The sequence below is a fragment of the Platalea leucorodia genome, assembly GCF_965183815.1.
Source record: "Platalea leucorodia genome assembly, chromosome: 9".
NCBI lineage: Eukaryota > Metazoa > Chordata > Aves > Pelecaniformes > Threskiornithidae > Platalea > Platalea leucorodia.
In genome coordinates, this window is record NC_138831.1 from 17,295,590 (window position 1) to 17,320,425 (window position 24,836).

General features: G+C 65.0%; 2 protein-coding genes and 1 pseudogene across 3 annotated transcripts in view; 2 read left to right on the forward strand and 1 right to left on the reverse strand.

The window, feature by feature from the left end:
- Positions 1 to 1,488: 1,488 nt before the first annotated feature.
- Positions 1,489 to 5,747, forward strand: LOC309594851 (metabotropic glutamate receptor 2-like; the record flags this gene model as incomplete). Its single annotated transcript, XM_082321256.1, has 6 exons — positions 1,489 to 1,503; positions 2,074 to 2,530; positions 3,263 to 4,239; positions 4,291 to 4,369; positions 4,739 to 5,176; positions 5,674 to 5,747. The coding sequence occupies 6 exons, from the start codon at positions 1,489 to 1,491 to the stop codon at positions 5,745 to 5,747; spliced, it is 2,040 nt and encodes a 679-aa protein (XP_082177382.1).
- A 1,380-nt stretch (positions 5,748 to 7,127) lies between these two features.
- Positions 7,128 to 24,836, reverse strand: part of LOC309594852 (U3 small nucleolar RNA-interacting protein 2-like) — a 59,376-nt pseudogene continuing 41,667 nt past the window's right edge. Inside the window, exons 8-20 of the transcript in view lie at positions 10,054 to 10,153; positions 9,880 to 9,953; positions 9,729 to 9,770; positions 9,363 to 9,495; positions 9,027 to 9,151; positions 8,682 to 8,774; positions 8,473 to 8,573; positions 8,236 to 8,370; positions 7,985 to 8,083; positions 7,760 to 7,905; positions 7,582 to 7,661; positions 7,387 to 7,460; positions 7,128 to 7,296 (exon numbers count right to left, since the gene is read on the reverse strand). The product of the transcript in view is annotated as a U3 small nucleolar RNA-interacting protein 2-like (transcript). The remainder of the gene's footprint in view (positions 7,297 to 7,386; positions 7,461 to 7,581; positions 7,662 to 7,759; positions 7,906 to 7,984; positions 8,084 to 8,235; positions 8,371 to 8,472; positions 8,574 to 8,681; positions 8,775 to 9,026; positions 9,152 to 9,362; positions 9,496 to 9,728; positions 9,771 to 9,879; positions 9,954 to 10,053; positions 10,154 to 24,836) is intronic.
- On the forward strand, positions 20,920 to 23,872 carry LOC309594822 (metabotropic glutamate receptor 2-like; the record flags this gene model as incomplete). Its single annotated transcript, XM_082321227.1, has 3 exons — positions 20,920 to 20,934; positions 21,504 to 21,960; positions 22,693 to 23,872. The coding sequence occupies 3 exons, from the start codon at positions 20,920 to 20,922 to the stop codon at positions 23,673 to 23,675; spliced, it is 1,455 nt and encodes a 484-aa protein (XP_082177353.1). The 3' UTR covers positions 23,676 to 23,872.

Consider the following 24,836-nt stretch of genomic DNA (forward strand, 5'->3'; position numbering starts at 1 on the left):
CCTTGTGAGCACGGGATGGGGTCAGAAAGATCGGCCAGGAGACAGGGGCGCCGCCTCGTAGAACTGGCCAAGGTTACCTTTGGTCTGCTCCGGAGGAAGGCTCGGATGATGCCCAGGGTATACGCTTCCTCCCTGGGCAGAGCCAAGGCAGAGTGGCATGAATCTGGCAGAGAGAGAGCAGGCAGGGCTGGGGGGCAGGCAGGGGGGAACACTCAAGCCCTCTGCCCAGCTCCCGGTGATGTCACCAGCCCTGGCTCAAGGCTGGGATGCTGGTGTCCCCTGTGTGCCCCAGGGGCAAAGGTGCGATGCTGGAGGGCCGCACGGGGAGGGGGCCCTGGCGTGCCCAGGTGAGGGACACGCTGGCACTGCGGGGCAGGGAGAGTCCCTGTCCCGGGATGCCATGAGAGGGCTGGCTCCCTGGCCACTGTGCCGTGGGAGCCCCGATGCCAGCCCGCCTGGGGGATGGGAGCCTGGGACAGGGCAGAGCAGGGTGGGCAGCCCCCTGCCTGCAGCGCCCACACACTCACCTGCCTGCAGCGGCTCAAGCTTACACATCTCACTGGGCTTTGGCCTGGAGCTGGGAGCTGGGGCAGCTCTGTCCTCCTCCTCCCAGGCCCGCCTAGGGTGGTCGGGGGGTCTCCCCGCCATCCTGCGGAAGGAAGGGAGGGAGGCAAGGGGTGAGAAGGACCCTGCGCCCCCTGGGGCTGCCCTGCCGGGGCAGTGGCGCAGAGGTGGCCGTGCTTGGGGGGGCTCCTTGCTCCCACCCTGACCCAACACCGACACTGTAGGGGCAGGGCTGGGTGACACAGGGTGTCACAAAGGGCCCCAACGTCACCCCCCCCAGGGGGGCACCCCCGAAGTGCCCCCGTTCCCCCCCTCCGCAGGAGCCCTCCTTGCCCCAGGGGGACGGGACTGACTCCCTCTTCCTCCTCCTCCTCCTCCTGCTGTGGGGCTGGCGTTCATCTCTGCCGGAGGCATCCCCCTTGTGGCAGGGACCCCTCTGTCCCCGTCCCCTCGCTCCCGGGGCCTGCTGCCACCCCCACCTGCGGCCGGGCTGAGCGGGGGCGCAGCCCCCAGCCCCTCAGGCACACCGAGGCTTTTCCTTCTTCCACACGAGGCCCGGGACGAGGCCCGCGGGGGTCGCTCCTCTCTCCCCAAAGCCGCGGGCACACAGGCAAGCCCGACGCCCTCCCGCAACTGCTGGGGATGTCGCGGTCCCCCGGTTACGGTTGCCATGGTGCGTGGCAGGGTTCCACCAGCCCCCGGTTGGCCGCGGGGGGGGCGGGGGGAGGGCAGAACCCCCCCCCGCTCCCCTCGCCGGGGCCCACGGCCCCAGCCCGGCCGTACGAGGGCAAGCGGGGTCCCGGCCCCGGGCGCTGAGGGGCGGCGGTGCCCCGAGGTCGGTACGGGCGGGACGGGGCCGGGGGGAGAGGGAAGGGGAAAAGGGGAAGGGGAGAGGGGTGCGGTGATGGGTCAGTGCTGGGGTCAATGGTGGGGTCAGTGGTAAGTCAGTGATGGGTCAGTTTTGGGGTCAATGATGGGATCAGTGATGGGATCAAAGATGGGTCAATTTTGCGGTTCGTGATGGGTCAGTGATGGCTCAGTTTTGGGGTCAGTGATGGGGTCGATGGGGTCAGTGATGGGCCCAATGGGTCAGCTTTGGGGTCAGTGATGGGTCAGTTTTGGAGTCAATGATGGGGTCATTGATGGCTCAGTTATGAGGTCAGTGATGGGATCAATGATGGCTCAGTTTTGGGATCAGTGATGGGGTCAGTGATGGCTCAGTTTTGGGGTCCGTGATGGGGTCAGTGATGGGGTGGGTGATGTGTGTTTGGGAGGTGCAGCCATGGGGTGGGGGCAGTGATCAGCTGGGTGCTGCTGTTCAGGTAGCTCTGTCCTCCTCCTCCCAGGCCCGCCTAGGGTGGTCGGGGGGGTCTCCCCGCCATCCTGCGGAAGGAAGGGAGGGAGGCAAGGGGTGAGAAGGACCCTGCGCCCCCTGGGGCTGCCCTGCCGGGGCGGTGGGGCAGAGGTGGCCGTGCTTGGGGGGCTCCTCACTCCCCCCCTGTCCGGGAGCTGCTGGCAGCTGCCCAGAGAGCCAACGTGTCCTTCATGTGGGTGGCCAGTGATGGGTGGGGAGCCCTGGAGAGCGTGGTGGCTGGCAGTGAAGCAGTGGCGGAGGGAGCAATCACCATCGAGCTGGCAGCCTACCCCATTAAGGAGTTTGCTGCCTACTTCCGTAACCTCAACCCCTACAATAACAGCCGAAATCCCTGCTTTCGGGACTTTTGGGAGCAGAAGTTCAAGTGCAGCTTCCACACGCAGGACTGTAGCCGGTACTCCCTCAAGACAGGCAAGTTTGAGCCAGAGTCCAAGATCACGTTTGTGGTCAATGCGGTCTATGCCATGGCCCGCTCTCTCCACAACATGCACCAGGCGCTGTGCCCCAATGCCACCAAGCTCTGCGACGCCGTGAAAGCCGTCAATGGCAAGAGGTTCTACAAGGACTTTATGCTCAATGTTAATTTTGATGGTGAGTCCAGAGATGGAGACAAGGGTTGGCTGCCTAACTGGAAAGGGATGGGTGGAGGGACGGGGAGGAGGAAGGAGACCCGTATTTGACCCAAAGCCCTCCGGTTCCTCCATCCTGCCCACACCTGGGGACCCGTGTGCTATGGGCTGTGGTTGTCCCAAGATGCCAACAGCTCACCATCACCCTTGGGAGGCAATCTAGGCCTTCTGTCCCCAGTGTGGAGAAGCTGGTGACCAACTCCATCCTGCTAGAGCTGGGTGGGACCGGCCCCACAGGGGCCCCTCCGGGAACGTCAGGCCTTGGAGACCTCACTTGGAAGCGCCATGATTTATTCACATTTCAGGGATTAAAGTGGAGGGAGAACCTTGATCAGGGACCTACATAGTTGGGGATGAATTAGAAGTGTGGCTGTGCTCTGTGACTTGGGCTGAGCCCAGCTACCCAGGTGTCACTGAGAGCCATGGAGGCTGAAAAATCCCGCTCTGTCCCTGCAGAGCTGGCTGGGGCTGCCGAGCATTTAGGCATGTGGGGAGATGATAGTTCTCAACCATTGCTTTCCTGCTCCTAACGTGTGCATAGGCAGCAATTATGAGAGTGAAGGCAGGGAACAGGTTGGACATTTGCCTGTGACCATGGTGGGATGTGACCCTTTGAAGGGGCCCTGCCTCCACGCCGGGAGCGAGCACTCTCCTGCCCCATGGCAGTCACCATCTCCCTTTCTTCTCCCTCCAGCTCCGTTCAGGCCAGCAGGCACCAAGAGTGTCGTTCGATTTGACCGCTACGGTGATGGCATCGGGCGCTACAACATCTTCAGCTATCACCACATGGACGGGCGGTATCGGTATCAGAAGGTGGGCTACTGGGCTGAGGGGCTCATCCTCAACAGCAGCCTCATCCCCTGGGCTGAGACCTCCATCCCCGTGTCCCAGTGCAGCGACCCCTGCAAGAAGAATGAGAGAAAGAGCATGCAGCCCGGAGACATATGCTGCTGGATCTGCATCCCCTGCCAGCCCTACGAGTACTTGCTGGATGAGTTCACCTGCATGGACTGCGGTCTCGGTTACTGGCCCAATGAGACCCTGAATGGCTGCTACGAGTTGCCCCAAGAGTGTATCCGCTGGAAAGACGCCTGGGCCATTGGTCCCGTCACTATCTCTTGCCTGGGTTTTATCTCCACCCTCTTTGTTTCTGGAGTCTTCGTGAAGAACAATGATGACACCCCCATCGTGAAGGCCTCAGGCCGGGAGCTCTGCTACATTCTCCTGACCGGGGTCCTCACGTGCTACAGCATGACCTTCATCTTCATCGCAAAGCCTTCCACCGAGGTGTGCACGCTCCGGCGTCTGGGGCTGGGCACGTCCTTCGCCGTCTGCTATTCGGCCCTCTTGACCAAGACGAATCGCATCGCCAGGATCTTCAGCGGGGTGAAGGAGGGGGTCCAGCGCCCCCGGTTCATAAGCCCCACGTCACAGGTGGTCATCTGCATGGCCCTTATCTCTTGCCAGCTGATCATCGTCATCATCTGGCTGCTGGTGGAGACCCCTGGCACAGGCAAGGAGACGGAGCCTGACAAGAGGTACATCGTCACCCTCAAGTGCAACAACTGCGATTCCAACATGCTCGTTTCGCTCACCTACAATGTCCTCTTGATGGTCCTCTGCACGGTCTATGCCTTCAAGACACGGAAATGCCCTGAAAACTCTAAAAGGGCTTGATCGGAGCGGCCCTGGTGACTTGGGCCCCGCAGGGTTTGTGGCTAGGAGATGCGTGGGCCTGGGCAAGGGTCTTCGGCCATGGACCTGGTGATGGTCACCTCTGCATTGGGGCGTTCGTTACCGGGTGAAGTGTGGCTGAGGGGGTAACGAGTCCTGGGGAGAAGGACTGCCCTTGGCAGACTGTTTGCTAGGGTGAGGATGGGAAATCCCCCTGAGACCTCCAGAGACCCCCTCTGACCTGACTGCAGAGGAGTGATTGCCACCCTTCAGCCCCAGCACATGAATGCCAACCCCAGGGCCCGCCTGGTCCCTGGGAAGCCGAGCAGTGCAGGGGATGGAGGAGCGTGGGGTGCACCCTGCACCACCTCAACCCCCCAGCAAGGTGCCCTGCCAGCTCTGGAGGACTGTGTGGGGGTGGCTGCGGTCGGGGGCTTCTGGAGAGGACCTGTATCCCCTGGTGGGAGCAGGCACTGGGATGAGGGGTGTTGGTGAGGCTGGGTGGGGTGCTGCTCAGGGTGCGCCCCCCTTGCAGGAGCAGCGTGTCCCCATCAGGGCAGTGCCCATCCTCTGCCCATGGGTCTCCAGCAGGTCCACCCTGACGGAGGGACCCGGTGCAGGGTGGGATGTGCCTGCGGGGTGCAGGCAGCAGCCTCTGCCCGGTGGGAGGTGGCTGGTGCCACAGCGAGGGCTTCATCCTGCCCCACTCGGGGCAGAGGGCTGGCGGCAGCAGCACCTGATGCCCACCGCTGTCTCCAGGTCCAGACCACCACCATGTGCATCTCAGTGAGCCTCAGCGGCACCGTGGTCCTTGGCTGCCTCTTCACCCCCAAGCTCCACATCATACTCTTCCAACCCCAGAAGAACGTGGCCAGCCACCGCGTGGGCACCGCTCGGTTCAGCGTGGCAGCCGCCAGCTTTAGCCAGTCCCACGGTGAGTGCAGGGGGGCTGGGGAAGGGCTGGGGGGCAGCACCCCCTTCCTGGCAGGGAGCTGGGGGCAGCCCAGCACGGGCCCCTGAAGGAAACAGGGGTGCAGGGTAGGGCACAGCTGGGAACAGGGCAATAGAGGCTGCTGTGTCCCCTATGGCTCAGCCTTGGCTCTGTCCCAATCCCCCATCTCCCCCTGCCTCACGTGGCTGTGAGCCCCAAGGCTGCAGCATGGTCTGCTGGGGGGGACCACTCCCGGGGGCCTGTCCTCACCCCGGGGGGACACGGCCACCCTGGGCACCCTCCACCCCAGCCCCGGGGGATGCAGCTGCCCCCGGCCCCTGTCACCAACCCAGGGGGGGCACAGCTGCCCTGGGCACCCTCGACCCCAGCCCTGGGGGACGGAGCACCCTGGGCACCCATCGCCCACCCCAGTGGGATGCCGTGGGGGGGGTGCTGCTGCCGGACCCCAGCCTGCCCCTGACTGCTGCCTTCCTGGCCAGGCTCGGCCTCGCAGTACGTGCCCACAGTGCGCAACGGCCGTGAGGTGGTGGACTCCACAACGTCGTCCTTGTGAAGGACGGGGAGGCCAGGTCGTGGTGCTGCTGCTCCTGCCCGCGGCTGCACTGCACCCCGGCTCCCTCCCCAGGGAGAGCAGCGCCCGCGGCACCGCCCGCTCAGGGGCCAGAGGCAGCCGGGAGGCTCGGCCCCCGCCCCAGCACGAGCTACACGTCCCACGCGCTGGGTCATGGTACGTTGTCACCCTTCCTTTGCACTGAGCCACGTTACACATCCCTTGTCCCCTGCCCTGAGCCCTGGTGCACTACCCCCTGTCCCTGCACCCAGCCATGGTGAACATCCCCAGTCCTTTGCACTGAGCCGTGGTGCACGACCCTGTTGTCACCTGCACCGAGCCATGGTGCGTGTCCCCCCGTCTCTTGCACTGAGCCGTGGTGCACGTCCCCTGCGTCACCTGCACTGAGCCGTTCTGCACATTCCCCCATCCCCTGCGCTGAGCCCTGGTACGTGTCCCCCTGTCCCTTGCACCAAGCCACGGTCCACGTCCCCGTCCCTTGCACTGAGCTGAGGTGCACATCATCCCCTCCATCCCCTGCCCCGAGCCACGGTGAACGTGCCCCCCGTCCCTTGCACTGAGCCGCAGTGCACAGACCCCGGCCCTTGAACTGCACTGTGGTACACGTTCCCCACCCCTGCACCAGCTGTGGTGCAAGCCCCTTGCCCCAAGCCGCTGTGCACAACCCGACTCCCTCTTGCTGAGCCACACCAAGTCACGCCCCGCTTGCCCCGAGCCACGCCGAGCCCTGCCCCAGCACCCACTGCCCTCGCCCTATCGCCCACCCCGATTTCCTGGTGTGGGGCCTTTCATGTCCCCCTTGTGCCAAGCTGTGTCCCACGTCCCCCCTCCCTGGGCCAGCAGAGACACCCCCCCCCAGGCCCTTTGCACATTTTCACCTTTTCCTCCTCGTTTTCGGCCCCGGGAAAGCCGCCGAGCGCTGCCAGGCTGGGCCCAAGCCCCCTCCGTCCCCCCGCTCGCTGTGCATAGTGCTTCTCACCCCTTCGTGGGAGACAGGGCAGAGGAGCGGGGCTCAATGCCCGCTGCCCCCCCGGCCCCTGCAGAGCCCGGGGGATCCGGCGGGGGCTGAGGGCAAGTAACAGGACCCAGGTATTTGAGCCCAACCAAGTTTTTAAGAGTAGATTTTTTCCGTGAGCAAGAGCGTGATTTTTTTTTTTTTTAATTTATGTGAATAAAGTGGTCTTGGTTTTGTTTGTTTGGTTTTTTTTTTTTTTTTTTTTTAAAACGGACTCTGCCACAGCTCCTGTCCATCCGAACCTGAGGGAAGGGGGCAGACCCTCGCAGAGGGCAGAGCCACAGCACGATATGGGGGCCAGCAGGGGTGGGGGGGCCACGCGACACCCCCCACTCGTGCCCTGCCGGCCCCAGGAGGGTGGTCGCATGAAGGACGTGGGACGCAGCTCCGGCGGCTCCGGGGCCAGGGGGCTAGGAGCTGTCGGGGGCTTCGGGGCTGGGGGCTGCAGCCCTCCGCTTCAGGGGGATGATGCAGATGCTGTTTTTGGCTTCTTTGACTCTCCACCACCGGCCGAGCCTATAGATGAGAGAGATGGGGGTCACCCTCGGCCGGGCCGCAGCGGAGAGGGGGCTGCCCCTGGGCAGTGGCAGGGAGTGGGGACGGTACCGGTGCTCCTGTCCAAGGCCGGCCACCAGGAAGTCGCCGCCTGCGGAGAACTTGAGGCTGTTGACAAAACCCACCTGGAGGGGACAGGGCAGGGTGAGGGGCTCCCGCAGTCTCCTCCTGCCGCCCAGGGAGGGGAGCCCCCACCAAGAGACGCCCCCAGCCCAGCTCCAGCATCCCCAACCTCCCCATCCGTACCAAGGAGATGTCACAGAGGGGCTCCAGCTTCCGAAATCCCTCACCACACTTCCAGAGCTTCACGCTGGCACTGTGGGAGCCTGGGGCAGAGAGAGGAGACTCCTGCTATGCATCCTGACCCAGGGAAGGGAGCAGGACAGCCCCCCCAAACCCCTGCTCCAAAGCGGCTGCCACACACCTGTAGCCAGGAGGTCACTGTTGCGCAGAGCGGCCACTGCGGAGATCCAGTACGGCTGCTGCAGGCCCTGGGAGTCCTGCATGCCGTGCGCCTGCCGGGCCAGCGCCAGTGGCTTCTTCTTCGTCAGCCCCCACAGGGCTACGGACCTGCCAGGGCGGGGAGGGGTGAGGGGGCTGCGGGGGGCACCGCCTGCCCACCCCGGGCACCAGCCAGCCCCGCGCTCACCCGTCATCAGCGCCCGACACCATGTGCTCCTCGTTGATCAGCTGGATACAGTCGATGGAGCCCCTACGGAGAGAACAGGCAACTACCAGCAGTTCCGAGCGTGCTTTGGGATTCCATTTAGGAAGCAAGGGCTCACCAGGGCGTCAGTGTCCCCAGAGCGCCAGCAGGCTCCTGGTGACACTTGGCACCCTCACACCGCTGCCCCAGCTGGACCCGCCTGCCCGCAGGCCCCTCTCCCGCCCCAGACCTACTGGTGCCCGTAAAACACAAGCTGTGACTCCTCGGGGATCTTCCAGAGCCGCACGGTGCCGTCCCGTCCCCCCGCCGTCACACAGCAGTCCCGGCTCAGGCTGTCCAGCCCTGTGATGACGTCCTGGTGCCCGAAACTGGAGGGAGAGGTGGCAAAGAGCTGCGGCGGGCACGGCCCTCCGCCACAGCGCCTGACCCCGGCGAGGGGGGTCAGCGGGGTGTCCCCTCCCACGTCTTACAGGGTCTCCATGTATGCATTCTCCGCCACGTTCCAGACCTTGACGCAGCGGTCACGGGAGGCGCTGTACAGCTGGTACGTGTCTTTCCGGAAGGACAGGCCCTGCGGATGGACAGACAGATGTCCGTCTGGGGGGGCAGCGGTGAGGGGCACCAGGGAGGATGGCGCTGCCTGGCCCCACAGGCGTCACAGCTGATGCCCCTGACTCACCGAGACGGCATTGCGGTGCCCGGTGAAGATGTGCAGGCGCTTGCAGCTGGCTGCATCCCAGATCACGATCATCTTGTTCCTGTCTCCCGTAGCCTGGCAGAACACAGGGGATACCCGAGACCTACTCCTCGGGGACCTGCGGCCCGTGCCAGCCTCTGCTCCCACCCCATGTGCTTTGGGGGGTCCCAGGGACCCATTCTTGACTCCGGTGGAGGCAGGGGCTGCTTTAACCCAGCAAAGTATACCTGGGCATGAGATACGGCTCCCCAGGACCCCGGGAGGAGATGCACTCCCCACCACCACCTCTCCGCCCCACATGGCAGCGCCAGCATCCCTCTCCCGTACCAGGTACTTGCCATCCGATGAGATGGCCATGCAGAGGACATGCGACGCGTGCCCCATGTGCCGCTCCCCAGTGCCCTTCTTCCCCCCAGGCACAACGCAGAGCCTCTTCCCGCTCTCCACCTCCCCTACGGGAAAGGCACCACCGTCACCCCCTGGGAGCCTCCCACCACTCCGGAAAGCATCAGTGAGCCTCCCACAGAGCCCAAAACGATGCATGTGCACATCCCCAGAGGGGCCAGGGGCCAAGCCACCTCCACAGGCACCCACGGTCCTGCTGCTGCAGGGTCCCCGCAGGGTTCAGGCTGGGGGAACAGCCCGTCGTGGCCCCAGGGGAACACTTGCATTTGATGAGGGAGCCGTCCTTGGAAGCAGAAAAGATGAACCTGTCATCCGGAGAGATGACCAGGCAGGTGATGGGCAGCTGGTGCGCCCGCAGCATGCGGATGCTGGCTGGATCCAGAGGCTGCACCTGCAGGGAGAGCGGGATGTGAGCTGGGCTGCCCCCGTCCCTTCCCCAGGCTTGGGAGCACCCGAGCACAGCACCCTTCCTTCTCCAGGGCGCCAGCAGCCGGCACGCCGGGCGGGAGAAGGGCTGTGGTCCCATAGCTGGCATGGCAAGTCGGGGTACCAGCTGTGGCCATGCCTGAGTGTCCCCAAAGCCGGCACTTACAGTCCGGCAGCCCCCCAGCACTGGGCACTTACGTCTTTGGCGATGAGGCGCTGCAGCCGGCCCTTCTGCTCGAGCTGGGGAAGAAGCAGGAGGCTCAGCGGAGGCAGCCCCAGCCCCGCGGGAGGGGGACAGAGCCCGCCGGCGCCACCGGGACCAAGGGGACGCGCCCCGCTCCCTGCTCACCACGTCCTCCTTCAGCCGGTCACCGATGCGATCTGCGGGCGTCTCTTCCTCCTCTGCCGCCGCCCGCTCCTCCTCTGCGGTGGACACGGGGCATGAGGGCCAGGCTCAGCACCGGGGGCTGCCCGCCTCTCTGCCCCGCCGGGGCACCGGCGCCAGGGGCCAGGTGGGGCTCACCGTACTGGCGGAGCTGCTCCCGGTACAGCTTGGCCATGCGCAGCTTCTTCTCCTGCGGCATCTCCTCTACCTCCTCCTCTGCCGCCGCCCCAACAACGGGCTGCGGGGACAGGCGTGAGCACCGCCACCGGCACCCCCACCGGTACTGCCATCCCCCCCGGCGCAGCCCTTACCTCTCCGGCTCAGAGTCGCTGGACACCTCCTCGCCGCCACCCGCGGCCTCCCCTCGGCGCCCGGGACCTGCGGGAAGGGGACAGGCGCGGCAACACCCGCCGGAGCGACCCCGCCGGGGCAGTGCCTCTCGCCCCCCTCCCTCTCCCCGGCCCGGCCCTCACCGCCGCCCACGGCCGCCGCTGCCCCGGCACCCCCCACTCACCGAGACGGTGTGGCGGTGATGGCGTACCCAAATCATCATCAGCTTGTTCTGCCCCTCAGGGCCTCTGGTCCCATCGCACGTCCTTTGGGGGGTCCCAGGGACCCGTCCTTGGCTGTGCCAGGGCCGTGGCTCTGCCCGGGGCGGGTGCCGGGGGGCCTGTCCCAGCGATGCTCTCAAGAGCTAAAATCTGCTCTTGTGCTGAAACTTCATTTTGCGCTGCCCTTCCTGCTGGGGACGCCGCTGGAGCCAGAGCATCGGTGGCTTTGTAGCTCCCGGGCTCGGCCACGTCAGCCCAAGGCAGCGCAGGCTCCTCCGATGGTGGGAGGCAGAAAATGTGATTTACCCCAGCGTGGCCCGGGGGAGGGAAGGCTTCAGCTTCAACTTCGGCTTTGGCTTCGGCTCTGGCTTGGGCTTCTCCTCCCCTCTGTTTCACCGCCCAGCAGAGAAGCTGGTGCTTTGTGGCAAAGACGAAGCGCGTGGGCAGGTCTTGCCCTGGACCGCTGGAAGGAGCGGCTGTCCTGCTGCTCTCCGGAGGACGCCGGCTCCTCGGGGGCTGAGGGCTCTTCTTTCCTGTTAGATTTTGGGAAGAGCAGATACCCCGGCCTGCAGAGCATCCTAGGGCTGGGGCTGCTGCTTCGTCTCTGCCCAAGCAGAGTCCTCGCTGGGGGCCGAGTGCCACCTCATCCACGCCCTCGGCAGCTGTAAGCTCAGCTGTTGTAGGTTAAACCCCGACTTCAGCCTTCCGCATTGCAGGATGAGGTCCGTCTGAATCGCCAGGGAGGAGACCATGGGGCTGGCATCTTTCTTTGCGCCCTGAAGGACTGCAGGCGCAAAGCAGCAGAGGTGAGGTGACAGCCCTCTGTCCCCTCCAGGCAGGGCACGTTGCAGCCCGTGATTCGCAGGGCCAGGAGGGAGCCAGGGGGCAAGTGGCTCGGCTGGAGGCTGCTGGTCAGGAATAGCCCCCTCCAGAAACAGCCCCCTCCCCACAGACCCGCTGGGAGCAGAGCCCCCCTCGCCCAGGGTGGGGGAGCTCCGTGCTGGGGTCCTGCCTCCTCCCCGCTGCCCTCACTCACCCTCTCTGATGTACGCCATCTCCTCACGCATATCCGCCTGCCGTCCCATGAGCCCTGGGGGGACGCAGCGTGTCGGGGACCCTGCTGCCTGTCAGGAACCCCGCTTGCCCATCGGGGACCCCGCCACCCAGCCCGCCTGGCTGCACAGCTCCCCGGGGAGGGCTGACCCCGGGGTGCAGCATCGGGGAGAGGACGGATGGGCCTGTTTCCAGCCCCACCTGCGCAGGCAGGGGTGAGAGGGGGTGAAGGGGTGCCCCACAGGTCCTGTCCCGGGACCCTGGGACCCTGAGAGAGGAAGGGACCCCGGAGCTCATGGCTCACCGATGAACCTGACAGCCTCCTGCCGCAGGGGCTCCTGCGGGCTCCGCAGGTAAGGCTGGCTCTGGTGCAGGTAGTCCTTGGCCTTCCTCCTCTTCCTGGCCAGCTGGAGAGAGGAGAAGGGCGCAGGCTTGGCACAGAGCTGCCCCCCAGTTGGCCCGTCCCCCCACCCAGGGCTACCCTCCTTCCCCCCAGCACCACATTCCCAGCTTCCTGCCATGTGGCATCGGGGTTCAGAGGGAGCAGAGGGCTCCCCAGGGATGCTGGGGTGCCATCCTGGTGGCAGGGTCCCCTTTGGGACCCCAGGGGAGAGGACAGCAGGGAGCAGAGCCTGCTCCGGGAGGCTCCGTGCTGCTAGAGGGGCACAGCCCTCTGTCCCCCGCACTGGGCATGGGGCAGGGTTCGTCCAGGTCGGATCCCGGGGGCACTGGGGCTGCGCTTACCAGGCACTCGCTCATCCTCCATGCCTGCGCGATCTCGGCCAGCTGCGCCAGCTGCCTCCACTTCAGGAACTGGCCAGCGCTGCGGAGGGCTTCAAGGGAGGCCTGGTGAGCAGCAGAGAGATGCCACCACCACCACTCAGGTCACAGGACCCTGTGTCCCCCCTCTTGGCAGGGCTCGGAGCCTGTCCCTGCCCGTGCAGGGAAGACACAGCAGCGGGGGACTGATGCTGCCACCAGGTTCAGCACCCCAGGGTGCGGAAGATAAGTGCAGCCACCCTCTCTGGCTGGAAGCCTGTTGGGGCTTCAAGCTTTTGGCCCCAGGATGCTGCGGAGCCATAACCCAGTCTCTGAGGCTGCAGGGACCGACGCCAGGGGCAAGTTAAACCTCATGGTGACACACATTTGAAGGGTCCAGTGTCAGCATTGCCCTGCCCAAAGGACCGGTCAGGTTGGGATCCCACCTTAGCCACACTCTTGTCCTGGTCGTGCAGGTGAAAGAGCAGCGGCAGTACGCTGTCCCACACCTCCTTCTTCATCCTCTTCTTTTCGGCACCCACCACGAGCCCCATCGTGGTTTGGAAGAGACGGATGGAGAGCTCCCGCACGGTGCCTGACTCCTGGGGGAGGAGGGGAGGAGGACCTCAGCCCCAAGCCCATGGCGTGCAAGGGGCTGACATGGAGATGGATGTCCCCAAACCAGTGGCAGGCAACCCCGTTCCAAAAGGGAGCGAGCTGCGGCATGCAGAAGGTCTGCTCAGGGGGGCTGGGGTCCCCGGGGCTGGGGTCCGGAGAGGGAGACCCTGCGGAGGGCTGGGGGATGCTGCCAGGGCAGGGTGCGCATTGGTGGGGCTCAGCACACCTGCTGCCCTCCTGCCACCACCGTCCCCACCGTGGAAGGGAGGCCGAGCTAGGGTGAGTCCATGCCGGGGGCTTGGGACGCAGCACGGAGCCACCGAGGGCAGCGATGGGGTCTGGGGGCTGTGGGGCCAAGCGTCCCCCTGCAGAGCACGGGGCTGCAGTGGGAGGCGTGAATGGAGGTGTCGGGTGAAGGGGGCATGGAGCTGTCCCCCAGCCTTACGTTGTTGAAGAGTGGCTGGAGCTTGCCAGCTAGTGCCAGGGCGGTGAGGCTGGGCACCTTCCCCTCCAGCAGCTGGATCATGTTGCTGAGCACGGACAGGGCCAGGGCGCTGGCATCGCTGTCAGCATCCTGCAGCTGCTCCATGATGTGTGGCAGCAGGACAAGGGTTCTCTTTGCCTGTGTGAGACACGCCACCTCCTTTTTGTAAAGCAGCGACAAATCGCAGGGGTGAAAACCCTCTCCGCCAACACTGGCCTCCCCGCTGGCTTCTCAGCAGGCAGCGTGGGTTACGAGGGCAAGGTCCCAGCAGACAGGGCTTACCGGCATGGCCATGGCAAGACCAGGGCGCAGAGGGGGAGGACAGGCAGCGCTGGCTCCTTGCCAGCCCTCGGCTGCCTCCTTCTCCACCAGACCCCTTGGGCAGGCTGGTGGGCGACCAGCACTGCCTGCAAAGCTGCCCAAGCTGCCAGCAGCCCCCACCACAGCCACTGCGTTTCACCCTGGGGCTCAGCACCCCCCGCTCAGGCTCTGCAGACCCCACGCTCAGGCTGGTCGCTCTGCTGCCAGCATCCCTGCCCGGACATGCTGGCAGAGGGAGCCCGGTCCCCTTGGCACTGCTGCCTCTCTCCTTGCACGGCACAGCCGTGGGGCAGAGGGCCAGGGAGGCAGGACAGCTGGCTGCAGCCGGCACAGCTCCCGATGCCCAGAAAAGCCTAAGCCGCCGCATTACCCACTGCTCCAGCCTGGGCTGCTCTCCTGGCTGTCCCCTACTCACCATGTCGGGCCTCTCGGTGAGCCTGAGGATGCCCCTGAGCACCAGGCTGGGCATCCCCAAGCATTGGCTCCGCAGATACATGGGGAAGATTTCCAGGGCACGGTCCAGCTCTTCACCGAGGTCGGTGCAGCCCAGCATCTGAAACACGTGCAGCGGAAGCTGGTGTGGTGCTGGCTCCAACCATCAGCTCAGGGCAAGGAGGCTGGGGCAAGACCAAACCCGGACGGAGGCGGCGGGGATTGCGGAGAGCCCCCGTGCCCCACACCACACCGCCCTGGTTGCTCGCCTGATCCTCCATGGTACCAACCGGAGCCCACCCACCGCCCCAGCTCCCCCCCCAGCAGTGGGCATGGGCGAGCCAAGCGTTGGAGGCAGTTTGGAGGAGTGCCACCTCGAGGCTCACCTCGACGAGGAAGACCATGGCGATCATCTCCCAGGTGGGGTCCTCCACACTGAGGAGCTCTGCCAGAAGGCAGAAGATAGTGGAGCGCAGGGGTCTTGGGGTCTTCATCATCTCCCTGGCAGGGGGAAGGAGGCACGGTCAGGCCTGAGCCAGGCAGGCACATCTCTTTGGGGTTCGCACCAGTCTGGACATCACCAGTCTGCAGCACTTTCTCTGAGCAACGGGGACCCTGCTGCCATCAGCCCCAAGGGAGGGGGTGGCATGGGGTGCCCAGTCCCCGAGGAGCAGGGAGAAGGGGCTCTCACCTGGCCACAATCCGCACTCCCATGAGGTGGGTCTGGGCGCTGAGCAGGGTGTCCCAGCCACCCTGCGCCTCAATGGCCAGCACCTGGCTCTCAAAGCCCATGCTGCAGAGCAGCATTCTCATGGACTGCACCGCAGACCTGCTCAAGAAGAAATGCTCAGCTCCCACTGGGAGCCCTGGCTTGGCTCCAGGTGGCTGGCAAGGATGAGAGGGCAGGGATGCAGCACCTGATGGGAGTGAGCAGATCCTGTTGGTGCTCCTTCCAGAAGATGTGCACCTCCTGCAGCGTCAGCTCTGTGGTGAACGACACTTGGAAAAGCAGCACCAGGAAAAACTGGGGGAAAATCGCCTCTACCTGCTGCAGGCAGGTGGGCTGCAGGAGGATCTCGCCTATCGTCCTGGCTGCCTGCAGAAGACACCCAAACACCAAGATGTCCCTGCGCCCCTGGGGAGGTCAAGGCTTGGGGTGGGCAGGGAAGGGGAGCAGCGGCCCCGCACAGCTGAGAGCAGCCCCGGAGGTCAGCAACTCACAGCCAGGGAGCGGATGCGCGGGTGATCCTTAGGGGAGGTGGAGGTCTTGCGCAGCGACTGGTTCATCAGCATGCTGAGCAGCTCCTGCAGCACCTTCTTTGCAGCCTGGGGCTCGGACAGCATCGTCTTCCACATGGCCATGGCGACACTGCGGGAAACCAGGGCTCTGTCAGCGGGGACACCCCGGAGGATGGCTGGGCTGAAGTCCCTCAGGAGGGTCTTGGGGCCCCCCTCCCAGTGTGAGAGGAGCCCCAAAGAATGGTGGGCCCCGTACGGGGTGCACGTTGGGGAGCACTGCAGCAGGCTGGCCACCACTTCGCTGGGATGTTTGCCCATCAGCACCAGCAGGGCCCTGTCCAAGCTGTTGAGGGCTACCAGCGCCTTGATGGAGGGCAGGCTTCTGTAGATGGCCCACATGACGTTCAGCACCTGGAGGGCAGACATGGGTGGGAGTGGGGATGTCAGCAGGGCAAGCGTGGCCGTTTACCCAGCTCCCACTGGGAGGTGCTTCCGTTCCCGTTGCAGTACGCCGGCTTGAGACAGCATCAGTGCTGGCCAGGCGCAGAGCCGGGGGAGGAAAGGTCCCCCGCTGGGCTGGAGCATCGGCCATGCCACCCACGGGCTCCTCACCTGCCCTGCCTGGAAGGCAGGGTCTGCCACAAGGATGTCCACCATGTGGGCAGCCACACTGATGCTGTAGATGCTTGGGTCTCTGAAGCTCTCGATGGCCATGAGGATGATGTCTGCCTGGTCGGAGGGTCGGAGGTATTTCGTGAACATCTGTGAGATGAAGGAGAGGAGGGAAGATTTGTCACCCAGAGCGTCACCCAGAGCATCTCAGCTGTGGAGTGAGAGTGAGACGCAGAGTCAGGGTGCGCTGGGGAGGAGACCGACAGTGGGGGTCAGGGTCCCGTGGGGAACTGGAGCTCGCTGGGGGCCTTTGCCTAGCCCCTGCTCAGAAACAGCACGAGCTCCCATCATCCCCATGCATTGGGTGTCCCTTCACTCATGGCGACCCCCCTGGCCAGGGGCCGAAGGCACTTCTTACCAAGAAGATTTCGCTGGCACAGCCGTTTTGTGAAAGCTGCCAGGGCTGCTTCACTTGCCAGGCCTCCTGCAGCTGCCCTGTGTCATGCAGCCAGGGCCACCTGCCTGGGGAGGAGCAAAACCAGGGTTCTCAGAGCGAGGGTGCAGAGCTGGAGGTGCAGTCTGAGAGCATCAGGCTGAAAAGTCACTGGCAAAGAAAGAGGGCACCCAGACAGGTCTGGGGAGCAGAAACCAGGGAGGGTCCAGGGCTAGTGTGAGCAGGGGTGAGGGGAAATGGCTTTTCGGGCCGGCGGGTTGGATCAAGCTTTCTCTTGCCAAGGAGAGCGGCCCCTGGCTGCCCATGCCTCGGGGCACCCAGCCCGACACAGCTTCTCTTACTTCTCTGCTGCAGGACGAAGGTGTGCAGGTGATAGAGAGCTTCTGCAGCCTCGTGGCGGGTCCCCTGGTCCTTGCAGGTGCAGCAGAGGGTGAGGTGCCCCACCAGCTTCCCCAGCATCGCAAACCGATGTGTCTTGGAGCACTGATGTCTGACTGTGGCTTGTGCAAAGCAGGGGCAGAGCTGGGGGAAGAGAGGCAGCATGGGCACAAGGTGAGCCCCAGCTGCTCCCAGAGCAGCCAGGCAGCAGCCCAGAGCAGGGCAGCGCTGCCAGACGCAGGTTCCTGCCTGTGCCCGTGGCAGCCCTGCTCTGCCCTGGGAGAGAGCATGGACAGGACAGGGGCAGGGCAAAGACTCCTGCTCCTGACCTCCTGCTGACTGGGTGCCCAGCTTCCCCGGGAGGTGCTGGGGCTCAGGGCCACAGGGGCTGCCCAGGCCAGGAGCTCCGTACCTGCAGCAGGGGGCAGGTGGTGATGAACTTGGCTAGCCTGGCAATCCGTGCCATGGCCCTCTCCTGCACTGCTGCCAGCTGGGAGTTGGTGAAGGACAGCAGGAGCTGGGAGGAGAAAAGCTGCTGATGTGCCAGGGAGGTGGCATGGCACAGCCCAGCCCAGCCAGGCTTGCGCCGGGGCAGTGCCCGGGATGGGGCACGTGTCCTTCTTGCCCCTCGCGGCAACTTGCTGCGGCCAGGCAGGTCGCCGCATCACACTCCTGCTGCTGCGTCTGCTGCTTTCCACTCACTCCCACCTAAAAAAGTGCCTGCGCCCCCCACCCGAGGACCCCAAGGCTTTGGGATGACCACCTGCCTGGGGACCTGCAGTGCGGGCTCTGGGATATGGCCTGTGGTGAAGCTGGAAGGGGAAAGCCCCAGGGCTGGGCTCCCCTTGCCAGGCAGGCAGGTCCATCTGGGAGGGAGTGTTGGGCAGGATGGGCAGTGGGCAAGGCTGCAGGGGTGAGGCGGGCTGGGGCAGGAGGAGAAGGGTCTCTGGCAGCAGCCAGGAGGCAGCGGGCTGGGTGGGGGGCACGGCAGGGAAGGAGGGATGTTCCCTGCCCCCCTCCTTGCACCAGGCACTGGGCAGGGGGCACTGCTCAACCCGGGGGTCACTGCCCGTGGCGACCCTGTGCCAAGGCCCGACCTGCAAGATCTTCTGCAGCTCCAGGATGCCGAGAGGGCCGGCGCTGCGTACCAGTGCCTGCAGCATGCTGTCCATCGCAGCCAGGGTCTGTGAGGCGGACAGAGTCTTGGGGGCAGCCCTGGAAGCCTCGGGGTGGGGGGGGGATGTCTGTGGCCCTGCGGTGCCCAGGAAGGGGCCTCGGGGTGGGGGAGGTCCCTGTGTTTCACCCTGTGGCGTACCTGGGAGTAGAGGAAAGCCGTGGGTCCCTGGCTGTCCTGCGGAGGCAGGTGGAAGATGCTGCAGAAGCAGATTTGGAGGAGGCTGCTGCTCTTCTCCTGCAGAAGCAGCCCCGCTTGGCTGTGGGGACAGAGAATTGCTCTTCAGATCCAGCAAGGAGGAAGCAGACCCCGGGGTTGGAGACCTGGGCTGATCCCCACACTGCAGGGGACATCTCAACCCCCCCATGACGCTGACACTCGCCTTTGGGGGGAAAACCCTGTGGCACCCCCTGCCCTGCTGTCTGCCTCCCTCATGGACCCAGGGCTGGGGAAGCCCCCGACCTGGGATTGCCCAGCACCGGGAAGGCCAAGCTGGGGGCTGGGGCAGCTACCTCATGGAGCTGATGGCCAGCATGGCTTGCTGCCGCACCGCAGTGTCCAGGTGGTCAGCGGGCTCCTCTTGCAGCAGCACCTGTGGAGCACAGCAGGGTGGGACGGATCGGATGGGCAGTCTCCCTTGGCCAGCAAGAGCCTGCGGGGCTGGCAGAGCCCAGGTGCCCCCATCTTGGCACCCCCTCCCCACCCAGCACCCAGCGGTCCCAAGCCCTGTGGTGGGAAGGGCTGTGCCCATTACAGAGCCACAGGCTGGCCGAGAGACCTGCAAATGTCATCGGGTCCAAGCCTGGGCTCCAGCCGGGCCACCCAGGTGGCGTTGGAGCATCTACAAGGACGGAGACCCGGAGCAGTGCTCATCCACACCCCGCTGCCTGGCCGAGCCCTCTCCTGCCCCCAGGGCCATGCCACTGCACACTGCCCCTGCCTCAGCCTGGCTGGCTGTCCCCTCACCTCAATGGTCTCCGCCACCTCCAGCTGGCAGAAGTAAAGCATGTCCCACATGGTGGAGTCCACTCTGGTAGTGCTGCAGATGGTGTGGACGGAGGCCAGAAACTGCAGCTTCTGGTCCTCTTGCTGCCAGCCGGGGAGGGGACAGATGGACAGACAGTGTCAGGGGGGAGAGAGAGAGCTGCGGGGTGGCCAGCACAGCCCCCAGCACCTTGTGAGCACGGGATGGGGTCAGAAAGATCGGCCAGGAGACAGGGGCGCCGCCTCGTAGAACTGGCCAAGGTTACCTTTGGTCTGCTCCGGAGGAAGGCTCGGATGATGCCCAGGGTATACGCTTCCTCCCTGGGCAGAGCCAAGGCAGAGTGGCATGAATCTGGCAGAGAGAGAGCAGGCAGGGCTGGGGGGCAGGCAGGGGGGAACACTCAAGCCCTCTGCCCAGCTCCCGGTGATGTCACCAGCCCTGGCTCAAGGCTGGGATGCTGGTGTCCCCTGTGTGCCCCAGGGGCAAAGGTGCGATGCTGGAGGGCCGCACGGGGAGGGGGCCCTGGCGTGCCCAGGTGAGGGACACGCTGGCACTGCGGGGCAGGGAGAGTCCCTGTCCCGGGATGCCATGAGAGGGCTGGCTCCCTGGCCACTGTGCCGTGGGAGCCCCGATGCCAGCCCGCCTGGGGGATGGGAGCCTGGGACAGGGCAGAGCAGGGTGGGCAGCCCCCTGCCTGCAGCGCCCACACACTCACCTGCCTGCAGCGGCTCAACCTTACACATCTCACTGGGCTTTGGCCTGGAGCTGGGAGCTGGGGCAGCTCTGTCCTCCTCCTCCCAGGCCCGCCTAGGGTGGTCGGGGGGTCTCCCCGCCATCCTGCGGAAGGGAGGGAGGGAGGCAAGGGGTGAGAAGGACCCTGCTCCCCCTGGGGCTGCCCTGCCGGAGCAGTGGCGCAGAGGTGGCCGTGCTTGGGGGGCTCCTTGCTCCCACCCTGACCCAACACCGACACTGTAGGGGCAGGGCTGGGTGACACAGGGTGTCACAAAGGGCCCCAACGTCACCCCCCCCAGGGGGGCACCCCCGAAGTGCCCCCGTTCCCCCCCTCCGCAGGAGCCCTCCTTGCCCCAGGGGGACGGGACTGACTCCCTCTTCCTCCTCCTCCTCCTCCTGCTGTGGGGCTGGCGTTCATCTCTGCCGGAGGCATCCCCCTTGTGGCAGGGACCCCTCTGTCCCCGTCCCCTCGCTCCCGGGGCCTGCTGCCACCCCCACCTGCGGCCGGGCTGAGCGGGGGCGCAGCCCCCAGCCCCTCAGGCACACCGAGGCTTTTCCTTCTTCCACACGAGGCCCGGGACGAGGCCCGCGGGGGTCGCTCCTCTCTCCCCAAAGCCGCGGGCACACAGGCAAGCCCGACGCCCTCCCGCAACTGCTGGGGATGTCGCGGTCCCCCGGTTACGGTTGCCATGGTGCGTGGCAGGGTTCCACCAGCCCCCGGTTGGCCGCGGGGGGGGGGGGCGCGGGAGGGGGCAGAACCCCCCCGCTCCCCTCGCCGGGGCCCACGGCCCCAGCCCGGCCGTACGAGGGCAAGCGGGGTCCCGGCCCCGGGCGCTGAGGGGCGGCGGTGCCCCGAGGGCGGTGTGGCCGGGGAGGAGGCGGTGTGGGCTGAGAGGGGCCGGTGCGTGGGGACGGGAGGCGGCGGCAGGGCCCGCTCGGCCCCCGCCGCAGCGCGGAGCCCGCATCGGGCCCCCCGCCGCAGGGCGCATGCGCAGAGCGGGCGGGGAGCGGGGCCGCGGCCTCCGGCCGCCAGGGGGCGCGGTTCGGGCGCCGAGATGTGGCGGCGGCGGAAGTGAGCGCTGGGCGGCGGAAGTGGCGGCGGCGGCGGCGGCGGGGCCGGCAGGTCGGTACGGGCGGGACGGGGCCGGGGGGAGAGGGAAGGGGAAAAGGGGAAGGGGAGAGGGGTGCGGTGATGGGTCAGTGCTGGGGTCAATGCTGGGGTCAATGGTAAGTCAGTGATGGGTCAGTTTTGGGGTCAATGATGGGATCAGTGATGGGATCAAAGATGGGTCAATTTTGCGGTTCGTGATGGGTCAGTGATGGCTCAGTTTTGGGGCCAGTGATGGGGTCGATGGGGTCAGTGATGGGCCCAATGGGTCAGCTTTGGGGTCAGTGATGGGTCAGTTTTGGAGTCAATGATGGGGTCATTGATGGCTCATTTATGGGGTCAGTGATGGGATCAAAGATGGGTCAGTTTTGGGATCAGTGATGGGGTCAGTGATGGCTCAGTTTTGGGGTCCGTGATGGGGTCAGTGATGGGGTGGGTGTTGTGTGTTTGGGAGGTGCAGCCATGGGGTGGGGGCAGTGATCAGCTGGGTGCTGCTGTTCAGGTAGCTCTGTCCTCCTCCTCCCAGGCCCGCCTAGGGTGGTCGGGGGGTCTCCCCGCCATCCTGCGGAAGGAAGGGAGGGAGGCAAGGGGTGAGAAGGACCCTGCGCCCCCTGGGGCTGCCCTGCCGGGGCGGTGGGGCAGAGGTGGCCGTGCTTGGGGGGCTCCTCGCTCCCCCCCTGTCCGGGAGCTGCTGGCAGCTGCCCAGAGAGCCAACGTGTCCTTCATGTGGGTGGCCAGTGATGGGTGGGGAGCCCTGGAGAGCGTGGTGGCTGGCAGTGAAGCAGTGGCGGAGGGAGCAATCACCATCGAGCTGGCAGCCTACCCCATTAAGGAGTTTGCTGCCTACTTCCGTAACCTCAACCCCTACAATAACAGCCGAAATCCCTGCTTTCGGGACTTTTGGGAGCAGAAGTTCAAGTGCAGCTTCCACACGCAGGACTGTAGCCGGTACTCCCTCAAGACAGGCAAGTTTGAGCCAGAGTCCAAGATCACGTTTGTGGTCAATGCGGTCTATGCCATGGCCCGCTCTCTCCACAACATGCACCAGGCGCTGTGCCCCAACGCCACCAAGCTCTGCGACGCCGTGAAAGCCGTCAATGGCAAGAGGTTCTACAAGGACTTTATGCTCAATGTTAATTTTGATGGTGAGTCCAGAGATGGAGACAAGGGTTGGCTGCCTAACTGGAAAGGGATGGGTGGAGGGACGGGGAGGAGGAAGGAGACCCGTATTTGACCCAAAGCCCTCCGGTTCCTCCATCCTGCCCACACCTGGGGACCCGTGTGCTATGGGCTGTGGTTGTCCCAAGATGCCAACAGCTCACCATCACCCTTGGGAGGCAATCTAGGCCTTCTGTCCCCAGTGTGGAGAAGCTGGTGACCAACTCCATCCTGCTAGAGCTGGGTGGGACCGGCCCCACAGGGGCCCCTCCGGGAACGTCAGGCCTTGGAGACCTCACTTGGAAGCGCCATGATTTATTCACATTTCAGGGATTAAAGTGGAGGGAGAACCTTGATCAGGGACCTACATAGTTGGGGATGAATTAGAAGTGTGGCTGTGCTCTGTGACTTGGGCTGAGCCCAGCTACCCAGGTGTCACTGAGAGCCATGGAGGCTGAAAAATCCCGCTCTGTCCCTGCAGAGCTGGCTGGGGCTGCCGAGCATTTAGGCATGTGGGGAGATGATAGTTCTCAACCATTGCTTTCCTGCTCCTAATGTGTGCATAGGCAGCAATTATGAGAGTGAAGGCAGGGAACAGGTTGGACATTTGCCTGTGACCATGGTGGGATGTGACCCTTTGAAGGGGCCCTGCCTCCACGCCGGGAGCGAGCACTCTCCTGCCCCATGGCAGTCACCATCTCCCTTTCTTCTCCCTCCAGCTCCGTTCAGGCCAGCAGGCACCAAGAGTGTCGTTCAATTTGACCGCTACGGTGATGGCATCGGGCGCTACAACATCTTCAGCTATCACCACATGGACGGGCGGTATCGGTATCAGAAGGTGGGCTACTGGGCTGAGGGGCTCATCCTCAACAGCAGCCTCATCCCCTGGGCTGAGACCTCCATCCCCGTGTCCCAGTGCAGCGACCCCTGCAAGAAGAATGAGAGAAAGAGCATGCAGCCCGGAGACATATGCCGCTGGATCTGCATCCCCTGCCAGCCCTACGAGTACTTGCTGGATGAGTTCACCTGCATGGACTGCGGTCTCGGTTACTGGCCCAATGAGACCCTGAATGGCTGCTACGAGTTGCCCCAAGAGTGTATCCGCTGGAAAGACGCCTGGGCCATTGGTCCCGTCACTATCTCTTGCCTGGGTTTTATCTCCACCCTCTTTGTTTCTGGAGTCTTCGTGAAGAACAATGATGACACCCCCATCGTGAAGGCCTCAGGCCGGGAGCTCTGCTACATTCTCCTGACCGGGGTCCTCACGTGCTACAGCATGACCTTCATCTTCATCGCAAAGCCTTCCACCGAGGTGTGCACGCTCCGGCGTCTGGGGCTGGGCACGTCCTTCGCCGTCTGCTATTCGGCCCTCTTGACCAAGACGAATCGCATCGCCAGGATCTTCAGCGGGGTGAAGGAGGGGGTCCAGCGCCCCCGGTTCATAAGCCCCACGTCACAGGTGGTCATCTGCATGGCCCTTATCTCTTGCCAGCTGATCATCGTCATCATCTGGCTGCTGGTGGAGACCCCCGGCACAGGCAAGGAGACGGAGCCTGACAAGAGGTACATCGTCACCCTCAAGTGCAACAACCGCGATTCCAACATGCTCGTTTCGCTCACCTACAATGTCCTCTTGATGGTCCTCTGCACGGTCTATGCCTTCAAGACACGGAAATGCCCTGAAAACTCTAAAAGGGCTTGATCGGAGCGGTCCTGGTGACTTGGGCCCCGCAGGGTTTGTGGCTAGGAGATGCGTGGGCCTGGGCAAGGGTCTTCGGCCATGGACCTGGTGATGGTCACCTCTGCATTGGGGCGTTCGTTACCGGGTGAAGTGTGGCTGAGGGGGTAACGAGTCCTGGGGAGAAGGACTGCCCTTGGCAGACTGTTTGCTAGGGTGAGGATGGGAAATCCCCCTGAGACCTCCAGAGACCCCCTCTGACCTGACTGCAGAGGAGTGATTGCCACCCTTCAGCCCCAGCGCATGAATGCCAACCCCAGGGCCCGCCTGGTCCCTGGGAAGCCGAGCAGTGCAGGGGATGGAGGAGCGTGGGGTGCACCCTGCACCACCTCAACCCCCCAGCAAGGTGCCCTGCCAGCTCTGGAGGACTGTGTGGGGGTGGCTGCGGTCGGGGGCTTCTGGAGAGGACCTGTATCCCCTGGTGGGAGCAGGCACTGGGATGAGGGGTGTTAGTGAGGCTGGGTGGGGTGCTGCTCAGGGTGCGCCCCCCTTGCAGGAGCAGCGTGTCCCCATCAGGGCAGTGCCCATCCTCTGCCCATGGGTCTCCAGCAGGTCCACCCTGACGGAGGGACCCGGTGCAGGGTGGGATGTGCCTGCGGGGTGCAGGCAGCAGCCTCTGCCCGGTGGGAGGTGGCTGGTGCCACAGCGAGGGCTTCATCCTGCCCCACTCGGGGCAGAGGGCTGGCGGCAGCAGCACCTGATGCCCACCGCTGTCTCCAGGTCCAGACCACCACCATGTGCATCTCAGTGAGCCTCAGCGGCACCGTGGTCCTTGGCTGCCTCTTCACCCCCAAGCTCCACATCATACTCTTCCAACCCCAGAAGAACGTGGCCAGCCACCGCGTGGGCACCGCTCGGTTCAGCGTGGCAGCCGCCAGCTTTAGCCGGTCCCACGGTGAGTGCAGGGGGGCTGGGGAAGGGCTGGGGGGCAGCACCCCCTTCCTGGCAGGGAGCTGGGGGCAGCCCAGCACGGGCCCCTGAAGGAAACAGGGGTGCAGGGTAGGGCACAGCTGGGAACAGGGCAATAGAGGCTGCTGTGTCCCCTATGGCTCAGCCTTGGCTCTGTCCCAATCCCCCATCTCCCCCTGCCTCACGTGGCTGTGAGCCCCAAGGCTGCAGCATGGT